Below are 18,614 nucleotides of genomic sequence, written 5' to 3'. Positions count from 1 at the left end.
GCCGACGCCCACCCGCCTGTTCGTGGGCCCGCTCGCTCGCCTTCACACCCGCCTTTGGCCCCGCTTAACCCTCCTAACCAAGGTCATACTGCGTTTGTCAGCCCGTATGATGGGTTTGTCGTTATTGCCGAAGGACTCGTTGAGTGCGCGGCTTGCCATCGTCCTCGTTACCAGTGAGGGCAGTACATACGTAGCGCAGAGTGTTACCAGCGGGTGAAAGCAACCGAAGCGTGCGTCCTGCGTGCGTCGTACCAGCGAACAGTTTCCCGCGTCGGAGTTTCCCGAGACAGGCGCTTAGGACTTCTACTATCGCAAGTCCTAAGTAACAGCTAACAGCGACCACACTCCTTAGAGCTCGTCCGCTCCCCGACCAGAGCCCAGTATCCCGAGCCCACGCCCCACGGACAGTCCTGCGCAACTGGTGTGCACACGACACCCGCCCATACAATCGGCGTGGCGACTGATCGACGTCCGGTCGGTGAGCGTGCTCAGCCACGATCCTTCAAGTTCGTGGCTATCTCACTGGGCACACGCAGAGCGTGCAGGTGCAAGTGTCTCCCCCGGTCTCTGGACACAATCGTACCGGTCAAGTGACGTGAGTGCTGGCCACCGTCCGGTATGTTATCTGTGCAGTCCTTGCGGTCGGGACTCACCTTTCATCCCGGGCATGGCTGGACATCACGATGCACTATCAACGTCGCATCCCGGTCGTAGCATGACCGGACTTACCTGGTCACACATCTTGCCCGCCCGCTCACGCGTCCTGCCCACAAACTCTCGCCCGAATGCTAGCTCGATCTCGTGCTAGATTCGGCGAGTACACCGGCGGCGCAAACTCCGTCACCCGTCATGTCAACGGCAGCACCGTCAGCCCCGGCAACCTTACCGTCAGGCCCGAGCTGGCTCCCTTGCCGACTCGGTCACCCGCTCTCGCCCTCGCCCTCTTGCTCACCCGCACACCTGTCTCGCTCGCACGCCGTTCCGCTTACCCGCCGTCTCACCTGCCCATCATCTCGCTCGCCCTGTCATCGCTCTCGCCCGTCGACGTCACCCTAACACCATCGCACGCACCCGCCGTCTCGCAGGCCGGCCTCATAGGCCTGTCATCTCGCAGGCCTGTCATCTCGCAGGCCTGTCATCTCGCAGGCCTGTCATCTCGCAGGCCTGTCATCTCGCAGGCCCGTCATCTCAATGTCCCGCCCGCCGTCTCTCTCGCCCATCGTCTCGCTGACTTTGCATCTTATACTCCTGTGTCCGCCGCCATCTCGCCCGCATGTTGTCTCGCCCGCGTGCCGTCTCGCCCGCGTGCCGTCTCGCCCGCGTGCCGTCTCGCCCGCGCCCTTCTGCATCCCGTACAATACACTGACTCTACCGACGTGCCAGAGACGCCCGCACGCCGCACCAGTAACTCGACATTCTCCCCATAGATAGTACTTTGTCTACATAGGGCTCGGCCCTCGCGGACAATAAAGGGAATTTAATGAGAAAAACATCAATAGCGAGAGTGTCCTACCGTGCGTTAATGACTCACTTCTGTATGCAAGAAGCTCGAAGGTCGTTGTGTTTGTAAGAACATACAACAATATATTGAATACGGCGAACGAAGATACATGACTTACAACAGCTTCGATAACAAGGACAGCAGTGATGATAGCGATAGGTCGAGAACAACGAAGAGTATCTATGGGACGACTACGTTATCGTACACCGCGACAAACGTACCACAGGCGATCGAGAGAGCTAGAGATGCGACATGACCTATTCGTACACACCTCGAGATGACAATACAACAGGCGAGGCGATGGAAGATGAGACAATGACGACGGGGACGGCATACAGCACACGCCAGTCAAAGGCATGAGAGAGATGGGAAAGACTGGATGGATCGTCGAGCATACGAGCTCACCCGCGGGAGGTACTCGGTCCATGGGGAGCACGATCGTCGATGCTGTCCGAGTCTACATCGCTGTCAGACTCAGGCTCCTCCTCACGCTTGCGTTTGAGAAAATTGGCGCGCATACGGACAACGCGAGCCATGAGGTCTTCCGCGTTCGTGTCGCGTCCCCGGGGCCCGGGCTTGCCGCCTTGCAACACGACTGTGTCTTGCCCGACGATGTGCGAGTTATCGCAGAGGCGGTCACAAGCAGTGCCGTAGGCGCCATCCTTGATCTCGTCAACGATGCGGGAAATGGACTCCGCAAAGCTGGTGGCTTCCTTGGGCGGCTTGAGGAGGAGCTCCATGTACTGGTAGAGTTCTTCGTAACGCTTTGTGCCTTCCTCTTTGCTGAGCTTCGCCACGGCTTCATCAATGAGTTTCTCGTTGTCATCGATCAACAGTTGGCTCGCTAGGATGGCGAGTTTGTCCTTGTAGCTTTGCTCAACCTTGCGCAGGAAGACGTCGACCTGCAGCTGCTGTGCAGGACCGTACGACTCCAGGATAGGCTTGTTGGACGTGTCAGTGAACGTTAACCCACAACAGAACACGAAGACTTACGATTGCGAGGCCCCTGGCGATCCACTCGCTCATCTCCCACTTTGCTTTCACACCAGCCCTGAAGGTCTCCAGTTCGCCAAGGGGGATGTGAAACCACCAGACGCGCACAGCGCCGAAGAACACATGGTCGTGCGCGCGCCACGGACCTGCGCCTTGTATCAACTCTGGGTAGATCTTCAACATCTCCTCGTAGTTGGCGTTATCGAGGCCAAGCTTGTCGAGATAAAAATCACCCATCGCCGGCGATGCCCACTTCGCTCTCTGAGAACGGCCCGGCTGCAGCTCCTCGATGTAGAAGCAGGAGAGCGAAATAAGCTTCAGCGGTTCTTCGTCGTCCGCGGCCTCTCCCCTCGCCTCCCGCGTGGCTTGCCGCAAGCGTAGGATGGCAAGGAGCCGGTCCGCCATCTCCACGAGCTGTACGTCCGCTCGATTGAGTGGGTTGCACGATGATTAGATACAGGTCCTTACCTTATTGAGCACCCCTTCCGCAGACTTGTCCGTGTACTTCGGCTGAGACAACGCCGTCTCGTCCAGAGAGGTGATGATCAGTTCGCGGCCGACTTTGAGTGCCTGGACGGCATCGGCGATCCTCTTCTGGCCTCCGTTTCCACGCACAGAAGCGTATTCCGCAGTATCGTCAGCTATTCTAAGCAACCGGGATATCCACTCCTTCGGAGTGAAGTGCGTGATAAACCGCTCGTGAAGCATCAACTTGTTCAACCCTATGAGGCGTTCGTGTAGGTGCAATGGCGACATCGTAGTTAATTCGCTCGTCTCTGGATCATAATCAAACCTATGATCTCGAGGTTCAGTACCACTGCTTGAATCTGTACAGGAAACGACAACTCACTGGTAACGATTCAGATCGTCGTGTTCCTGAAGCCACTTCTGCAATTCCTTCCACTCTTGCCTGGTGAAGTTGGGGACCTTCTGCGCAGCGTAATAGTACTGATTAGAATTGCACAGGCATCTACACTGCAAGCAGCACTTACGATCTCGCCTTTGACGTAGGGAAGGTCGCTTTGGCGGTTCCCGAACGCCTTGCGAACCACGTCCGGGTACTGTTCCTCGTTGTCGGTCTGCTCGATAGCTAATCGCAGGTGTAAGTCGATCGTCAGTGGATCGCGTAGGTACATCACTTGGATTAGAACGTTATACGTACCTGGCTCCTGTTTGTCTGGGTTGGACTTGTCTCGATTGGTTTGGCTAATCTCTGACGATTTGATGCCGCGTTAACGAGCGCGCTGCACAGATAATAATACTCACCTGGCTCCGGAGTGTTCGCTTTGTTGACGACGCTAGAGTTCAAGTAACTACCCCCCCTCAAGCCGCTGTTGACATTGACACGATACTGAGGAGCGCCCGGAGGGGGTGAGCGAAGGGACTGAGGCACAGAGCGAGAGCGAATAAAGGAGGTGGAAGACATCTTCCTTCAGAACGGGCACTGAGAGTACGGACTCTCTGAAGAACTCATGGGGCCGGCCGCCACTAAGCCAAGGGAGCTATGTATGTCGTCAAGTGACCGGGCCAATTAGCAAGCAACGCCGGCATAGCCCCGGCCTCCCCTCAGGGTCCGCAAAGAACCCGTCCCCCCTACTGTATACGTTCTTGGATTTCTCACTGTGCCAACTGCCAGTGTCCAGTCTCTCGCCGATAGGCTCTTTCCGACTTGAACTACTCACGCTCGCGATCTCCTACTACCAGAAGACACAGCTTCAACGGATCGGATCCAAATCGGATACGTCCGTCGTATTAACTCGGCACAGGCCGCGTTATATGATATGTGCCAATGTGGTGCCTGTGGCGTGAGATCTCACGCCACAGCTCGCGAGCTATGTGTAAGTATGCAGCGTAGCTTTGAAGTCTGGGGCGAGAAACAGAGACAGAAGTAAAGTACGCACCACACAACAACCGATAATGTCAAGCGTATGCAATCAATGCTGTCGCGTTGTGATCTACAAGAAAAGTCAAACAGGTCAGTCCAGCATCATGCAGGTAGGGGAAAGGTCGAATGTTACCAACTTGCCCTAGCGCTGCTGAACCGACGTACGTGAAGGTTGAGAGAAACGAGGAACGCACCGCAAACCGCGCTTAAATGGCGCGGGTAAACGCCCTACAGTAACGTAATGACAGTTGAAGGATGGGTGCAATTTATGCGATGATTTTAGGACCCTCCTTTCGCCTCGTCGCTTTTCTTTCCGCCCTTCATTCCCAGTGCGTAGTATTCCTCCGCTGCGTCTTTTGAATTCTGAGATTAATTTATGGAGTAGGTATGGTGAGGCGAAAGCGCACCTTCGATGAGCTGCTCGGCAATACTTGCGGCGCTTGTCACCAGCCATTCCGAACGACGCAGGGCCTCTGCGCTCACCAAACCATGAGCCAGAAATGCTCCTGGTACAAAAAAGGCAAACTAAAGGCAATTTTTACGGTCGACGACCATCAGGAAATGTTGGATGACAATGTAACAATCGAACACACCCGGTAAGCACCCAGAATTCCCTTCGGGCCTTGCAAAATTACATTCAGACACGTATTCAGATCCACCGAACGTTCGGGTACTCCTAACACACACGATTCAATCCATGAGTTCGCTGGCGGTTCAAGTCATTCACGCGGACAAGACGAAGACGAAGACGTTCAAGACGACGACGAAGACAGTGAAGTATCTTCACTGTATGAGTTCATCGAGGTGTGCGCACCTCCCAAGCCGCCCGGTGATCCAGGAGGGGACGAAGGCGACGGAAATAGAGGTAGGGACACCGCAGGGCCCTCGACGGGATCAACTACTAGACGAACCGCGCTTTCACTTGACGACGATGACGACGAGAGAGTGGTGGATGAAGACAAAGAAGCAGGTGAAGTGACTCACGTCGACGCGGAGGTGCGCAGGAAATGGCTAAAGGGTAGGGAGGGAGGATCATCAGGTACGTAGTAGTGTTATTCCTAGAAATAAGGAGAAGTATTAACTGTAATCGCAGCTAGTGGAGCATCCGCTGAGCGTGCAGAGCACAGGCCTGTTAGCGAAGATGTAGAAGAAAAGCAAGACGATGAACGTACCGAACAATCGGAGAACCCTTGGGAGCCGTTCGAGTCCGAGATGGACTGGCGGTTCGCGTCTTGGGCAATCCAGGAAGGACTGACCCTTGGCTCCATTGACAGAGCGTTGGAAATCCCGGGCGTGAGTACTCTCAATATCTGAGTAATATCCGCTGACACACCTTAGCTGCGAGAGAAACTCGGCCTGTCATATCCCAACAGCCGAGCTCTCCTTCAGCGCGTGGACTCGCTGCCCGAGAGGGCGGAGTGGATGGAACGAATCCTCTCGTTCAAGGACCGCCCGAACGAGAGGCATCTCCTCCAGTTCCGCGACATCATCCAAGCTATACGTACATTACTAGGCAACCCAGAGCACGCCGATCAAATCGTGTATCGACCGCGACGCATTTTCTCGGACGCGTCTAGGAAGCACCGGGTCTACAACGAGATGTGGACCGGGCGTTGGTGGCACGCAGTCCAGGTGAGTACATCCGCATCAGTACGCATCATTCTTTTGCTGATTGAATGAACAGAGTCTCTTACCTGTAGGCTCGGCTGTAGCTCCAGTAATTATCGCAACGGACAAAACTCAGCTAACACAATTTCGGGCAACAAAGCAGCTTACCCGGTCTACATGACGCTCGGGAATATTCCGCGTGCTCTGAGGCGCAAGCCGTCAGAGCACGCGTGTATCCTCATTGGCTATCTTTCGGTCGACAAGATCAGCTCAGAAGGTATCACGCAGCGCAAGCAACGCGCTCTCGGCCAGCAATTATTCCACGCGTCGGTACGCGCTATCTTGGAGCCGCTGGTCAAGGCGGGAAAGGAAGGCATCGACGTTATCTCTGGTAATGGCGAGGTTCGTCGAGTCCACCCCATCCTCGCAGCCTACGTTGCGGATTACCCGAGCAGTGCCTGGTCACTTGCGCTAAGTCTGGGACTTGCCCCAAGTGCCAGGTACCCGAGGAACTACTCGAATCCGCAAAGCCTGGTACGCCGCGCTCTTCACTCTGGACATTAGATGTCCTTCGCCGCGCCAGCGAGAAAACGCAAGGCAACACGAGCTCGAACGCGTACACTCGAGCGTGTCAAGACCTCAACGTTTCCGGCTATGTCGTGCGCCCATTCTGGCGCGATCTTCCGTATACCGAAATTCACTCGTGCATAACCCCTGACGTACTCCATCAATTGTACCAGGGCGTTTTCAAACATATCATTGAATGGTGCACCGAACTCGTCGACGAGCACGAGCTCGATCGGCACATCCGCTGCCTTCCGCCCGCGTTCGGCACTCGCCACTTCAAGAACGGGATTTCCTCCCTATCTCAGGTCTCAGGTACCGAGCGCAAGCACATGGCGAGGATACTCCTCGCGTGTCTTGTAGGCAAGATACCCAACAAAGCCATTCTCGCATTCAGGTCTATCCTCGATTTCGTCTATCTCGCGCAATATACAACTCATGATGACAAGACGCTCCAGTACATGGATGACTCACTTAAGACATTCCATCGCAACAAACACGTCCTGGTCGACCTCGGAGTGCGTGAGCACCTCAACATTCCGAAGTTTCACTCCTTACTACATTACACTGACTCGATCCGACTCTTGGGACCACCGATAACTACAATACGGAGGCCTTTGAGCGCCTTCACATCGATTACGCCAAGAAAGGATGGAGGGCCTCTAACCATCGCGATGCGCGTCCGCAGATGGTTCGCTGGCTGGCACGACAAGAGAAGATGGTCGTGCTCAGCTCTACCATCCGGCGCTGGCTCAGGAGTACCGGTCGCGAACGAAGGGATGACGATCCTGATCGCGATGCAGACAACATAGACAATTCAGACCGAGATATAATACCAGGCCCGAGATCGCGTCGTAATGGTCGAATCAAGTTGGCGAAGTACCCCTCTGCACCCCTCCAGGCTCTCCCGTCCATCGTCGACAAACACCATTCCCCCGGCTTCATCGACGCCCTCGCCCAGTATATCTACACGCTGAAGAACGGACGACCTTTGACCTCCTCTCAACTCAAGAACGCCATCCACCGCATGCCCTTCCAACGTCTCGATGTATTCTACGGCTTCAAGTTTATGCCCGAACCTTTGACCGACGACACGCCGCAGGACACCGACGCGGTGAAAGCGAAGCCCGCCCAGGCTGGACAAGCCGCGCGTTTCGATACGGTCGTTGTGCTGCAGGGAGAAGACGCCGAAGCTACCGGCTTGCAAGGTACGTACACTTTTCTACATGCTTCTTTCGGTGTCGTCACTAAGTGCTCGGTCTACAGGTACCAGGATCGGACGCGTTAAAATTATATTCAAGCTACCTCGCGAGATCAAAGACCCTCGAACACTACAGCCGCTGCAAGCTCCGTCTGAGTGGGCTAGCCAAGGGCCCCTTGCGTACGTTGAATGGTTCTCTAAATTACCTACTCAAGCCGACCCCGTACATATGATGTACCCTGTTCACAAACCACCCCTTCGCGCGAACGGCCAGCCCGTCGGTGAGGTCATTCCCTTGTCACTCATTCGACAATCTTGTCAGCTTGCTCCACGTCCCCCTGGATCTGCACGCACGAACTTACTACCTGATGACTGGGATACAAATACCGTACTAGACAAGGCTACCAAGTTTTGGGTTAACAACTGGACATCTAAGTACGCTTACCAGACACTGTGGTAGAGTACTGTCATTACTACGAACTTAGCCATGTTTGATCACCGTTTGGACCTCACACCAGTATATAAACAGCTCTTCACGGCTTCTAAGCACAGCTTCATTTCTCTTCAAACTGTACTTATCACCGTACTTCGAACCACATAACAATCCCCCGGGTCTATCTCCATCGGCGTTCTCCGAGATGGGCGCTCCGAACTTCAGTGCTCGTCAACAAACCGCCGCAGACCGCCTCTGCTACCTCGTTCAGGCTTGCCTTCTCGCCTTGCCTCCTCCAACTACCCATCTACATGCTTGATCGGCTGCCTGGTGTCTTCTCTGCTGACCTATGCTCTCGGCTGCTTTCTTTCTCTCTTGGTAGTCCAATTCTCGCCCTACCTGTCGTCGACCGCGTGCTCAGCCCGTCGCTTGCATTCGCTCAGGCCTGCCTTCTTGCCTGGCCACCTCCAATTGCCCGTCTACATCCTTGCTCGACTACCTGCCATCGCTTCTGATGAACTGCCCTCTCCGCCGCCTTCTTTCTCGCTCGCCTGTCTACTACCCACCGTCCCAGTCGTCCGACCGCCCGCTCAGCCGGCAGCTTACTCTCTCGCCTCTGCTCGGTTCCTCGCCTGCCGGCGTTGGATCTTTCTGCTCTATTAGTCGTCATCCTGCCCGTCTGCGTCACTGCCCGTCAGCTGGCTTTCCATCCCTTTCACTTGCGTTGTGGTACGTCCGTTCACTTCTTGCGTGTGTGCATCCCCTAACGCCCGGCCACTTAGCCATTGAGCCTCCTACTCAGCAGTCCTCCCACCAACTCGTGCAAATGGGATGAACCACGAGGCCGGCCAGGACTGCTAACCGGTACGAACCGTCTCACATAACATAGGTCCGATGCCGAGCAACCAGCGGGTCATTCTATGACGACACCACTACGACCGCGCAGAATGGGTGAATTTGATGAGGATAGCGCGAAGCACGAAGAGGGACGGGTACAGTGAGGGCGAGACCAGCGGGCATGAAGGCTCAAAAGTTGCAGGTACGTCCGCGCTTGCTGTACCTACTACGACTCGCGGCTTCGCTTTACAGTCATCGTCATCGGCCATCGCCCAACCGTCCTTGCTCAAGTTACGCAGGCCAAGTTACGCAGGACTGCCTTCGAACTTGAGCCAAATTCTTGAGCAGTTCTTGTGCCGCCCTTCCAACAAGTCGCCGTAAGGACGCTGCCTGCTCTTCCATCGCTCCTTCCTCGGCCCTCTCGCTCGTCCCTCGCGTCGCTCGCCCATCCTAATGCTCACCAGTTCTCTCGCTCGTCCGCATTCCCATGCATTCGCCACCAACTCTCCCAAGCTCATCCGCTAGCTTGCGAAGCGCGTGGCTCAAGCCGCTGCCTCCGCCAACGTCAACATCAACAGTTCCGCAAACCCAAGTGCGACTGACCAAGGTCAGGCAACGGCATCACGGACACACAAAGCTGCACCTCTGACATGTCCCGACCTCGCGCGCCCACTCATCGTGCAATGTACGGTGAGCTCGCTAGTCGACGTACACCCTGCCGATGATCAGAATGGCGCACACGGCGGAACCGCATCCTGGATGGGCACTGGGTGAACCCGACGGACGAGTACAACATGCGCTGGGTGAGCACGGCCGCTAATACTCCCCAGGCACAGCACCCGTGTCCATGGAACGCGGGATCTGTGTTCGACGGCGCGCTGGAGGACGGTGAGGCGCACGCGGACGGCGGGGAGCTCGCGCACCCGCGCCCGAAGACGATCGCTGCATTGCGTCCGCCGACGTACTTTATCTCCAGCATGACGTACCAAGCGTACGTGAAGCACTTCCGGGACATGTCTTCCCCGCGATGCAGAACGTTGTGCAGCGACTCGCGGCGGAGTGCGCGGCCGACGGGAAGGACGCGGTGGAGGTCGCACGGGGTATGTCGATGGACGACGTCGCCGTGGTGCTCAGGGACGAGGCAGTGTGGCGGACGGGCGTGGACTGGCTCGAATGGCGCGCGAATCAGCAGGAGCATGATCGTAGGCGACGGAGGGAGAAGGACGACGATGCGGAGTCTACGTCGTCCCGATCGAGCGGTTCGCATATGACAAGTCCCGGATTGTCGACCACGACGCTGCGAACGACGCCGTCGCCCCCACCGAGTAGCGTCAAGGACGACGACGCGATGTCGTCCTCCCCTGTGTCGGCCATCCCGCCTGCGCTGGAGTCGAGCCCGATTCTCAAGTCCCCGCAGCTGATGCACCCCATTCCGTATGTTCCCGCGAAGGTGTCCCATCTCCCAGAGTATAGCATCGGCACGTTCCGATCAGTACGTTTCTTTGTTCTTGGTGCGAGAGTATTACTGACCGCACCGTCTAGTCGTGGGCGAATGCTTGCGCTCCGCTGTACCAGTGCTATCGCTCCATCTGCCAACGACGCGTCATGCAGATGAATGCTGCGGCCAACGCTGCAGCCGTCCAGGACCAGACCGCCACGTCCGACGTCACGCCCGCTGTGCAGATTCCTCAGGTGCAAGTGGAGATCGTGCGTGCGGAGGAAGAGGAAGAAGAGGACGATGACGATGACGACGACGACGATGTGGAGGAGAGCGTGTCCGAGCTGGACATGTCGGAGTATGAGGTAGTCCTCCGTGGGGTGAACCCACGCAAGCGGTCCTCGCAGGAGCTCGACGTCGATGCGTACTCAGACACGAAGCCGGACGCTGCGCGGCGGGGCGGCTTGCCGCCGAAGCGTGCACGGACGGATGGATCGTACTCACCATCGATGGTCCCGATGACGCCGTCCCCCGGCCGGTTACGCAAACGCCCGTTGGAGGAGCTCGAGGAGGACAGCGAGGCCACGCAGGGCAACGGCGAGCACGAGCTACGGTGAGTGCTCTCATATCGGCTTCCTCTACTTACTGTGCACCTGATTCACTTTCCTCCATTGTGCTAGATTCCATTGCGATTGCGGGGAACGTAAACTTGGGACCGTGCGGTAGCTACAACGCGCATGTGACGGCCTGTCGTCCGAATTCATTCCACTGCGCACGGCGATGTTCTCTGCCTCGAGACTCCGAGTGCCGCAACCGTCCCCCGCACATCCTACCCGCTCGTTACCAGCAGCTCACCCACGGTTCCATTCGATCTTGCTACACCGCCCCGGCATCAATTCGCAACTATCCCGCCCACTCTCGTCACCTAACACGAGCGTACTCCGTCAGAAGACGCACATTGCAATTCGTCGAATATGACTATGCCGGGAGCGAGCTGTTTGTTCTCGATGGTGCGTTCTTTGATCTGTGAGCATAGAGGCTACGATTTACGGTCTTGATGTCAGGTGAAGCATTGTTGCAAGAGGTTCTGAACGACCCGTTACTTGCGGTGGAAGCACGTCTTTTCCGTATACACAGTTCCTCCGTTGGATCGATGATGACGAACGCGACGCGGCGGCCGTGCGAGACAAGAATACTGTCGCGATCTTGCGGATGGTCAAGGATACGTATCAGCAGCCCAACCTTTTCTCCTTCGCAGTCGATATCCTCGACATGTGTCTTGGCGCTATCGGCTTGTCGTCTGTGATCAGCGATCTGAACGCATCGTCCCCTGCGCGAGCGGACGTCGACCGGGCACTTGCTTTCAAGTTCGTCAAGCTGGTGAAGTCGTGCAACGACAGGCGGTGGAGAGGCGAGTATGAGGCAGGAACAGGCATACCTTTGTTGGCAACAACCTCAAGTGGACGCCCAGCTCTCGAGTCCCTAGCATATCCCCTCGACTCTACCCCTCGACGCCTCGACTCTGGAGATTTCAGCTCGAAGCCTCGCGGCTCTGGCGCCACCAACACAGCGCTGTCTCAGGTTCATCGATCTCAGCCTGAGCCCCTTCACCGCCCTCGCCAGTGACTCCGACGCCCCCTTCGTCCTCAGTCTCGCCCTGTCCACCCACTTCGCCGCCGTCAGAGCCGTCAGAGTCGCGCCGTCGGTGCTTCCTCCTCGACATCGAAGTCGACGCTCCTGCACCACGAGTCTTCCTCGATGGACTGGGTGGATTCTTCGCCGCCTGTGACGAGTCCTGTGTCTTCGCGCTCTTCGACGAGCTGGACGGCCTGCCCGCGGTCGATGTCGTGGTGGGTTGACTGCCCTTCTTTGCTGTGCTCGACGACGGCTTCGTCGCAGCCTTCGACATGCCGGCGGGCTCGTTGCTGGCGGAGGAGGCGGGTGTGGCTCCAGTGGTCGAGTGCTGGAATTGAGAGTGTGCTGGAGGAAACCCAGCGACGATCGAGGTCGAGAAGGTGAAAGAGTGACACCACTATGAACAGTCGTACTACACTTCGGTAGAGACTTAGTGATTTATGTACATGTTTTTGAAACTGATCTCATGCACCATCATCGCTTCAGCTCACTTCAGATGGACCTAATGGTCTCGGATTGCTCTCAAAGAGAACTTCATCTGTCTTAGACGAGCATAATCGGGCATTTCATACATCATAGTGAAGCAAAGTGTAGGAATGTTACGCGAAGTGAAGTGAAGTTGGCAAAAGTACAAATAAGAGAAATGGGTTTTTCCTGATGGGGGTGAGCAAGATTGGTATACAGCAGCTTGATATTTTCTTGACATCTATGCCTGCCCAGCAGATGCATCCCAGTCCATCTCCGCGGTAGTCCGGGCGACGCACACAAGACGGCACCCGACGCAGCCAAGCTGAAGCCTACCAGCGGCCCATTCCTCACCGCGCTGTAATATTCAGAGCGACGCCCACCAATACGCAAGATGGCGGGGCCCGTCCAAGGCGGCTGTCCTCCTTCAATAGGCCAGCCGACACGTTAGCCTCGGCGGCCGACGCCCATTTCATCAAAACATTGGTATCCGAGTACCCCGCAAATTGTTACAGCATTCACGTATTACTACTGATCCACCATACAAAAGTTGCACCTCGGCTCATGGATCATCATCCTATTGGCCGAGTCGTCGGCCGCCGTAGGCTACCGCGATGGTGTTCCACGAGACTGCGCGTCGGCCATAGGATGACTATGCGTGAGAAAGAGCTGCTTGGTGTGGTTCGAGCGCCGTATCACGGTACAGCGGTCGGCGCGAATCTGCAGCGTCTTCATGATCTCGTGCTGCATCTCGCCTGGCAGAGTTGCTGTGGCAAGGACAAACGGGACATGCGGCAAAAGGTAACGCAGTCGGTCGATGTTCTTGTAGTCTTGTCGAAATGACTTCCAGGTACTTATGCAGTGTGCCTCATCGAAGACGATGCTCATGATTCGCGAGGTGAACCCTTCGTCGTTCCACAGGTCCTCGAATCCCCCGCCTACCTTCATCAACTCCTCCGGGTTGACGACGATTGCGCGGTACTTGCCCTCGCGGATCTCCTAAGCAAATCAGTGAGTACCCTATAAATATGGCTATACGAACCATGACTCACACGAAAAACCTTCGGTGTTGCTGTCTCTGCCCTGACAGCAATCGCACGCACCCCGAATTTTGCCAATTCTTGCTCATTCTGAGTGCCGAGAATATTGAGCGGTGTCACGACGATTTGAATACCATCGGCACGGAAGAGAAGTGGCATCCAAAAGGTCAGTGTTTTCCCTGAACCTGTAGGTGCAATAGTGATGAGGTCCTTCTTGCGTTCGAGGATGACTTGTGTCGCGTGCGCTTGCCACCGACAGGGAAAACGACCGAGCTTCGCAAGGGTCGTCTCGCGAATCTGTTCAAGTGAGAGTATCCTTGACTGACTGGGTGCCATGATAGAGGGGCAGGGAGTCGAGGGGGTGGACTGGTAGTTTTCTTGTCGTACAGTAGGCCTGCGGCGCGTCGCGACGCGTCGCACCGTCGCACGTGCTCGCTCACGAAAATCGGAAAATGCTCATTAATCGTCCACCGAGAAATTGTCCGACGGCTGATGGGGTTACCATATGGAGGACGCCATCACCGGGCTCCGGGTGTTTGTATATGTTTTGTGCCAGCCGCCAGAGGGGGTAGAGGGGAATAAGATTGTGGAGTTTGAATTGGCTCGCGTGGTGCATGTGACTTGTATCAACTAGTACTTTTTTGGATACAGGACTTAAGGATCGAGAAAGAGCATCGTATTGGCGTACTCAGATTCATCCCTCTACCCCCGAAGGCGGATGGGGAGGAGCCTGGTCAAACCATCGAAATTCCTTACAGGCGTCTTTCACACGGAGTGCTCATGCTTGCCCTTCATCGCCTCCCCCGGCGGTCTCGCTGTGGTTGACGGTGTAATACGCTTCAATATGATGGTTAATGAGTCGAGTTTTTCCTGCGATCCATCCGTGTAGGGCCAATTCACCGTCACAGAGCACCCCGGATCGCCAGCAGAGAGCAAGAACGACTCCGTAAGAAGGCCCTAATCCGGTCGAAATTAAGTATCGGTGTACAAAATGTCAACACTACAGTTGGTATTCTAAGCGAAGCGAGGCACGAGCGTCGCGTAGAAGTGAGTCTACGCATGCAGGAGGAGATTTAGGCGTGCATCGCTCTCCTCTGCGCGCCCACTCGGACGACCGCTCTCGAAGGCTCCGTGGCTGCTACGCCCTTCGAATAGCTCTCGTTTTCTTTCACTAAGACTATACCACTTGTAGCTTACAGGAAGGGGACTATGGTACAACCTTCGCTCATCAATCCCGATGGCGACGAAGAGCCGGATTATGTGAGCAACGACCAAATGATTGTACCACTCACAAATGCGTGGAGGATGGTCAACACAGAGTCGTAGTCTCTGTCTCGCAAGCTCGTCCGACATGAGCATCCAGCTGAGCGAGCAGCGGTTGCCATTGTGGACTGTCCGACTCCGAGTCCTTCGACCGCCGCCCCGTCACCAGCGCTCTCGCTCACTGGTCGCCGGGCGGGACCAACCCGCTGAGTTTCTTTCATGCTGCACGCAACACGCTTACACTGGCTCGCGTCGGCACGAGCATCGCTAGCTCGTGTCATGCACACGCGAGTCAGGCTGGAGGCAACATGCTTACACTGGACGCAGTATGCTTCACTGGCTCGTGTCAGCACGAGCTCATAGCAGGCCATATAGGCATATGTTTGTACAAGATCCTTGTAGTGAGCATGGAGTGATCATACATAAACTCCAGTACTTACCTGCAGCCATTCTCATACATGAGCTACCACTCGCTCATGTATGAGCGAGGCGCCGTCATGTATGAATGAAGCGCCGTCGGTCGTTACCTGATATGGCAGCTACCCCGGGCGCCTGGCGCCTTCGTCCCCGGCGGGGCGGTACCACTGGCGGCTACCCCATATGGATGGACATCGGGGTCAGCGCATCTGAGATCAGGTACGATCTCGGATCCCCTGCCGCCCTGCCCTGCCCGCTGCGTGGCGTCGGTTTCGGCCAAACCCGGGAGCTCGCCACGAGCCGAGCGAGCGGCGAGCGCTTCCGCCCGCCGTTTACGACCTCCACTGGCACCACCCCGCGTCGGTCACCGACGTCGTTAGAGCACAGCGGGCACGACGACAGCGAGTAGCCGACACTGACATCGAGGTGAGCGCAGACGCACACGAGCGAGCGAGCTGACCGCAGCCACAGGACGCGGCGACGTGCAGTACGCTCGTCGACCGCGAGCGCGTAGGGCTAATGCCCCGCGTGAAAACGCAGCCGACGGATGGACGACGGGCACGGGTGCGAGCGCAAGCGGACGAGTGGACTGGTGGACTGGTGGATGGACGGGCAGGCGGACTGGCGGGCAGGAAGACGAATGGGCAGACCAGCGGGCAGGAAGACGGGCGGGCAGGAAGACGGGCGGGCAGGAAGACGGGCGGGTAGGAAGACGCACAGACGAGCCGAAAGTTGGGCAACCGAAGCGGACGGGTAGAAGAGCGAGTAGACAGGCAAGTGAACAGGCGACAGCACACGCCCACCGCGAGCGCGCCGGGCGAATGCCCGGCACGCAGACACAGCCGACGAATGCACACGCAGACGGGTGGGCAGGCGGTCAGATCGGCGCGCAGGCAGGTGAGCAGACGGACGAGCGAGAGGGCAGGCGGATGAGCGGGAGGGTAGGCGGACGAGCGGGAGGGCAAGCGGACGAGCGGGTGGGCGGTCCAGAACAGGTGGACAAGCAGACATGGAGGCGAGCGGGCAAGGAGGTGATTGGGTAGGCAAGGGCACCAGCAGGCGCGCCGGAAAGCGAGTGGATGGGCGAGCGAGAGGGCAGGCGGGCGAGAGGGAAAGCGAGCGGGAGAGAAAGCGAGCGGGCCCAGAGTGCGGATGCCATGAACACTACACGCACGACGACCGCGTGCGTGCCGGGCGAATGCCCAGCACGTAAGCACGGCCGACGAACGGAAGGCAGGCGTGTCAGTGAAGAGCGGGTGACCGCGACGGCGGGCAGAGCAGGGGCGCGCGCAACACGCAGCAATCGCAAACACACAGTGCGACTGCCTGCCCCTGCATGCAGACACGGCCGGCGTGTTCGTAGATATACCATCTGTAATGTAGTACGAATCTACTCTATAAAAATGAATTTGGTATATGTCGCGCTGGAACGCTCCTTATGATGACCGCCGAGCTTCAGAGAACCAGTACCGTATACTTAATAGCGTAGGCATCCCTACTGTACACGAGGACTTGGGGTTGTGTGTTGTACTACTGCATCCCATCTTATGTATTATATGCAACTGACCACATATATATTCCCTACGACATGCGTACACAGTGCGAAAACGCCCAGAAGGCGAGTCGCAGGTATGTTGCGGGCCTAAGTAGGACCATTAAACGTGTTCTGATTGGCCAGGAACAGCCCGAGCACATCGGGCATTCCTCATTCGGTGAGGCAGTAAACAGATACAAACGTTGAGTTTACGGGGGCGCCCGCAAGGCTCGCTTCACTTGCGCGTGCTACCGCACCTCTACTGTCTCGCTTTTACGCCTATACCTGCACGGAAGAGCACGATGGAGGCCCCAAGTCACATCCAGAAGTGAGTTAAACCAGGTAAGCACAACAACAATGTACTGGACATGCACGTACTAGACTGACCCTCTTGTTCTATCAGTGCTCGCATCCTTTCCTTGTCGCTCGCTGAATCGCTCGTCGACGAGTGCATCGGACCGTGACGGTGCATCAGTCAGCGTGTCCGAGTCGAATGGCACGTTGATCAGTACATCGGTGGGTGCGATCGACGGCACGTCAGCGGGTGCCATGAATGGCGACACGTCGACCAGCACGGGTACGTCAGCAGGTACAGTGTCTGTACAAAACAACACGAACGGCGTGTCAGCATGTACCACTGCGGGTATGAACGGCAGCGCATTCTAGCACGAATGGCGGTTCATCAACCAGCACGGCGAACGGTGCGTCAACGGGTACGAATGGCGGTATGGATACGAATGGCGGTACGGGTACGAATGGCGGTGCGTCAACGAATACGGTGAACTATGCACTGACCACTGTGGACGAACCATCAGCCGCCGTTGGCCGGGCGACGACAGGGTAGCCTGGCCGGTGCAACCACGAGCCCTTCGTGCTATGAGCCAACCGTTGATCAGGGCGGGCGAAACATGGGAGGTTGCCGATGACGGGTGGGAGGACAACATCCGGGAGGATGAAATGCGGGGATCCGTGGGTGACGGGCGGGAAAGCAATGGGTGGGACAGTGACGAGGTGGGCGATGGACAGGAGGATAACCCGGGTGCAGTCGATGTTGCCGCATAAGGTGACCTTGCCCGCCTGTTCTACAGTACTCAGTATAGTGTATTCTGCACGAGTATTGAATATCCATAGCCCCCACATTTGACATTTGTCGGGGCCTCAAACATACCACATCGGGAGGGCTGCCGCTTAACCCTTCGCCATGTATGTCTGCGTGTTTGCGGACCTCAATGGTGTCCAGGTGCTATGCTACACGAGAAATGGGTTTATACAGCACCGTACCTAGCCCGAGAAGGTATGTCATGGAGCACAACATACAGGCTGTGCATATCTAAATCTGGATACATGAACTAATCAGGCACGGAATGAAAACAATTGCTATATGCGGCACCCTGGAACACGTGAGATCTTACAGATCAAAAACCGCGATCGCACTCGCCCGATGGGCCCGCAACGGCACCCAAAGCGGAAGAGCGCGCGGCAGGACCTATTTAGGGTAGGCGCCGCTCTCCCCGGCGGGCAGTGGGTGACCCTAAAGGGCAGCTCCCCTTTCGGGTAGCAAGCGGGGCGCCCACTGCAGCCATTACAGCGCCTTTATATATGAAGGCTCGCTGTAAGCTCTGGAGTTTATGTATGACCCATTTGTGCTAAGCACAGGGATTCATACATGAGTCTGCCAGCATCTGGTGCTCATAGTAGCCAGCGAGTGTCACACACGAGTCAGGCTGGACGCAGCAGGCTTATACTGGCTCGCGTCAGCACAAGCTCATAGCCAGCGAGTGTCACACCGGGTCAGGCTGG

General features: G+C 56.7%; 4 protein-coding genes across 4 annotated transcripts; 2 read left to right on the top strand and 2 right to left on the bottom strand.

Moving 5' to 3' along the window:
• Nucleotides 1–785: 785 nt before the first annotated feature.
• Nucleotides 786–1,427, top strand: B0H18DRAFT_1128970 (uncharacterized protein; the record flags this gene model as incomplete). The annotated part of the gene is made up of 1 exon (XM_048035374.1): nucleotides 786–1,427. The coding sequence occupies one exon, from the start codon at nucleotides 786–788 to the stop codon at nucleotides 1,425–1,427; it is 642 nt and encodes a 213-aa protein (XP_047884887.1).
• A 475-nt stretch (nucleotides 1,428–1,902) lies between these two features.
• B0H18DRAFT_962411 (uncharacterized protein) lies at nucleotides 1,903–3,920 on the bottom strand (the record flags this gene model as incomplete). Its single annotated transcript, XM_048043103.1, has 7 exons — nucleotides 1,903–2,442; nucleotides 2,495–2,908; nucleotides 2,963–3,287; nucleotides 3,345–3,442; nucleotides 3,487–3,584; nucleotides 3,657–3,707; nucleotides 3,761–3,920. The coding sequence occupies 7 exons, from the start codon at nucleotides 3,918–3,920 to the stop codon at nucleotides 1,903–1,905; spliced, it is 1,686 nt and encodes a 561-aa protein (XP_047884886.1).
• Nucleotides 3,921–4,868: 948 nt separating this feature from the next.
• On the top strand, nucleotides 4,869–12,086 carry B0H18DRAFT_1128968 (uncharacterized protein; the record flags this gene model as incomplete). Its single annotated transcript, XM_048035373.1, has 14 exons — nucleotides 4,869–4,975; nucleotides 5,033–5,418; nucleotides 5,473–5,672; nucleotides 5,718–6,011; nucleotides 6,066–6,389; nucleotides 6,443–7,069; nucleotides 7,240–7,759; nucleotides 7,818–8,033; nucleotides 9,752–10,017; nucleotides 10,068–10,514; nucleotides 10,565–11,073; nucleotides 11,409–11,470; nucleotides 11,525–11,544; nucleotides 11,598–12,086. The coding sequence occupies 14 exons, from the start codon at nucleotides 4,869–4,871 to the stop codon at nucleotides 12,084–12,086; spliced, it is 4,467 nt and encodes a 1,488-aa protein (XP_047884885.1).
• A 62-nt stretch (nucleotides 12,087–12,148) lies between these two features.
• Nucleotides 12,149–13,936, bottom strand: B0H18DRAFT_1128967 (P-loop containing nucleoside triphosphate hydrolase protein; the record flags this gene model as incomplete). Its single annotated transcript, XM_048035372.1, has 3 exons — nucleotides 12,149–12,440; nucleotides 13,171–13,559; nucleotides 13,613–13,936. 3 exons carry the CDS (start codon nucleotides 13,934–13,936, stop codon nucleotides 12,149–12,151), a joined length of 1,005 nt encoding a protein of 334 aa, XP_047884884.1.
• Nucleotides 13,937–18,614: the final 4,678 nt, after the last annotated feature.

The sequence above is a fragment of the Fomitopsis serialis genome (genome assembly GCF_022376445.1).
Source record: "Fomitopsis serialis strain Sig1Antser10 chromosome Unknown B0H18scaffold_354, whole genome shotgun sequence".
Classification (NCBI taxonomy): Eukaryota; Fungi; Basidiomycota; class Agaricomycetes; order Polyporales; family Fomitopsidaceae; genus Fomitopsis; species Fomitopsis serialis.
The sequence above is the reverse complement of the archived record's forward strand: the minus strand, read 5'-3'. Positions and strand labels throughout refer to the sequence as shown.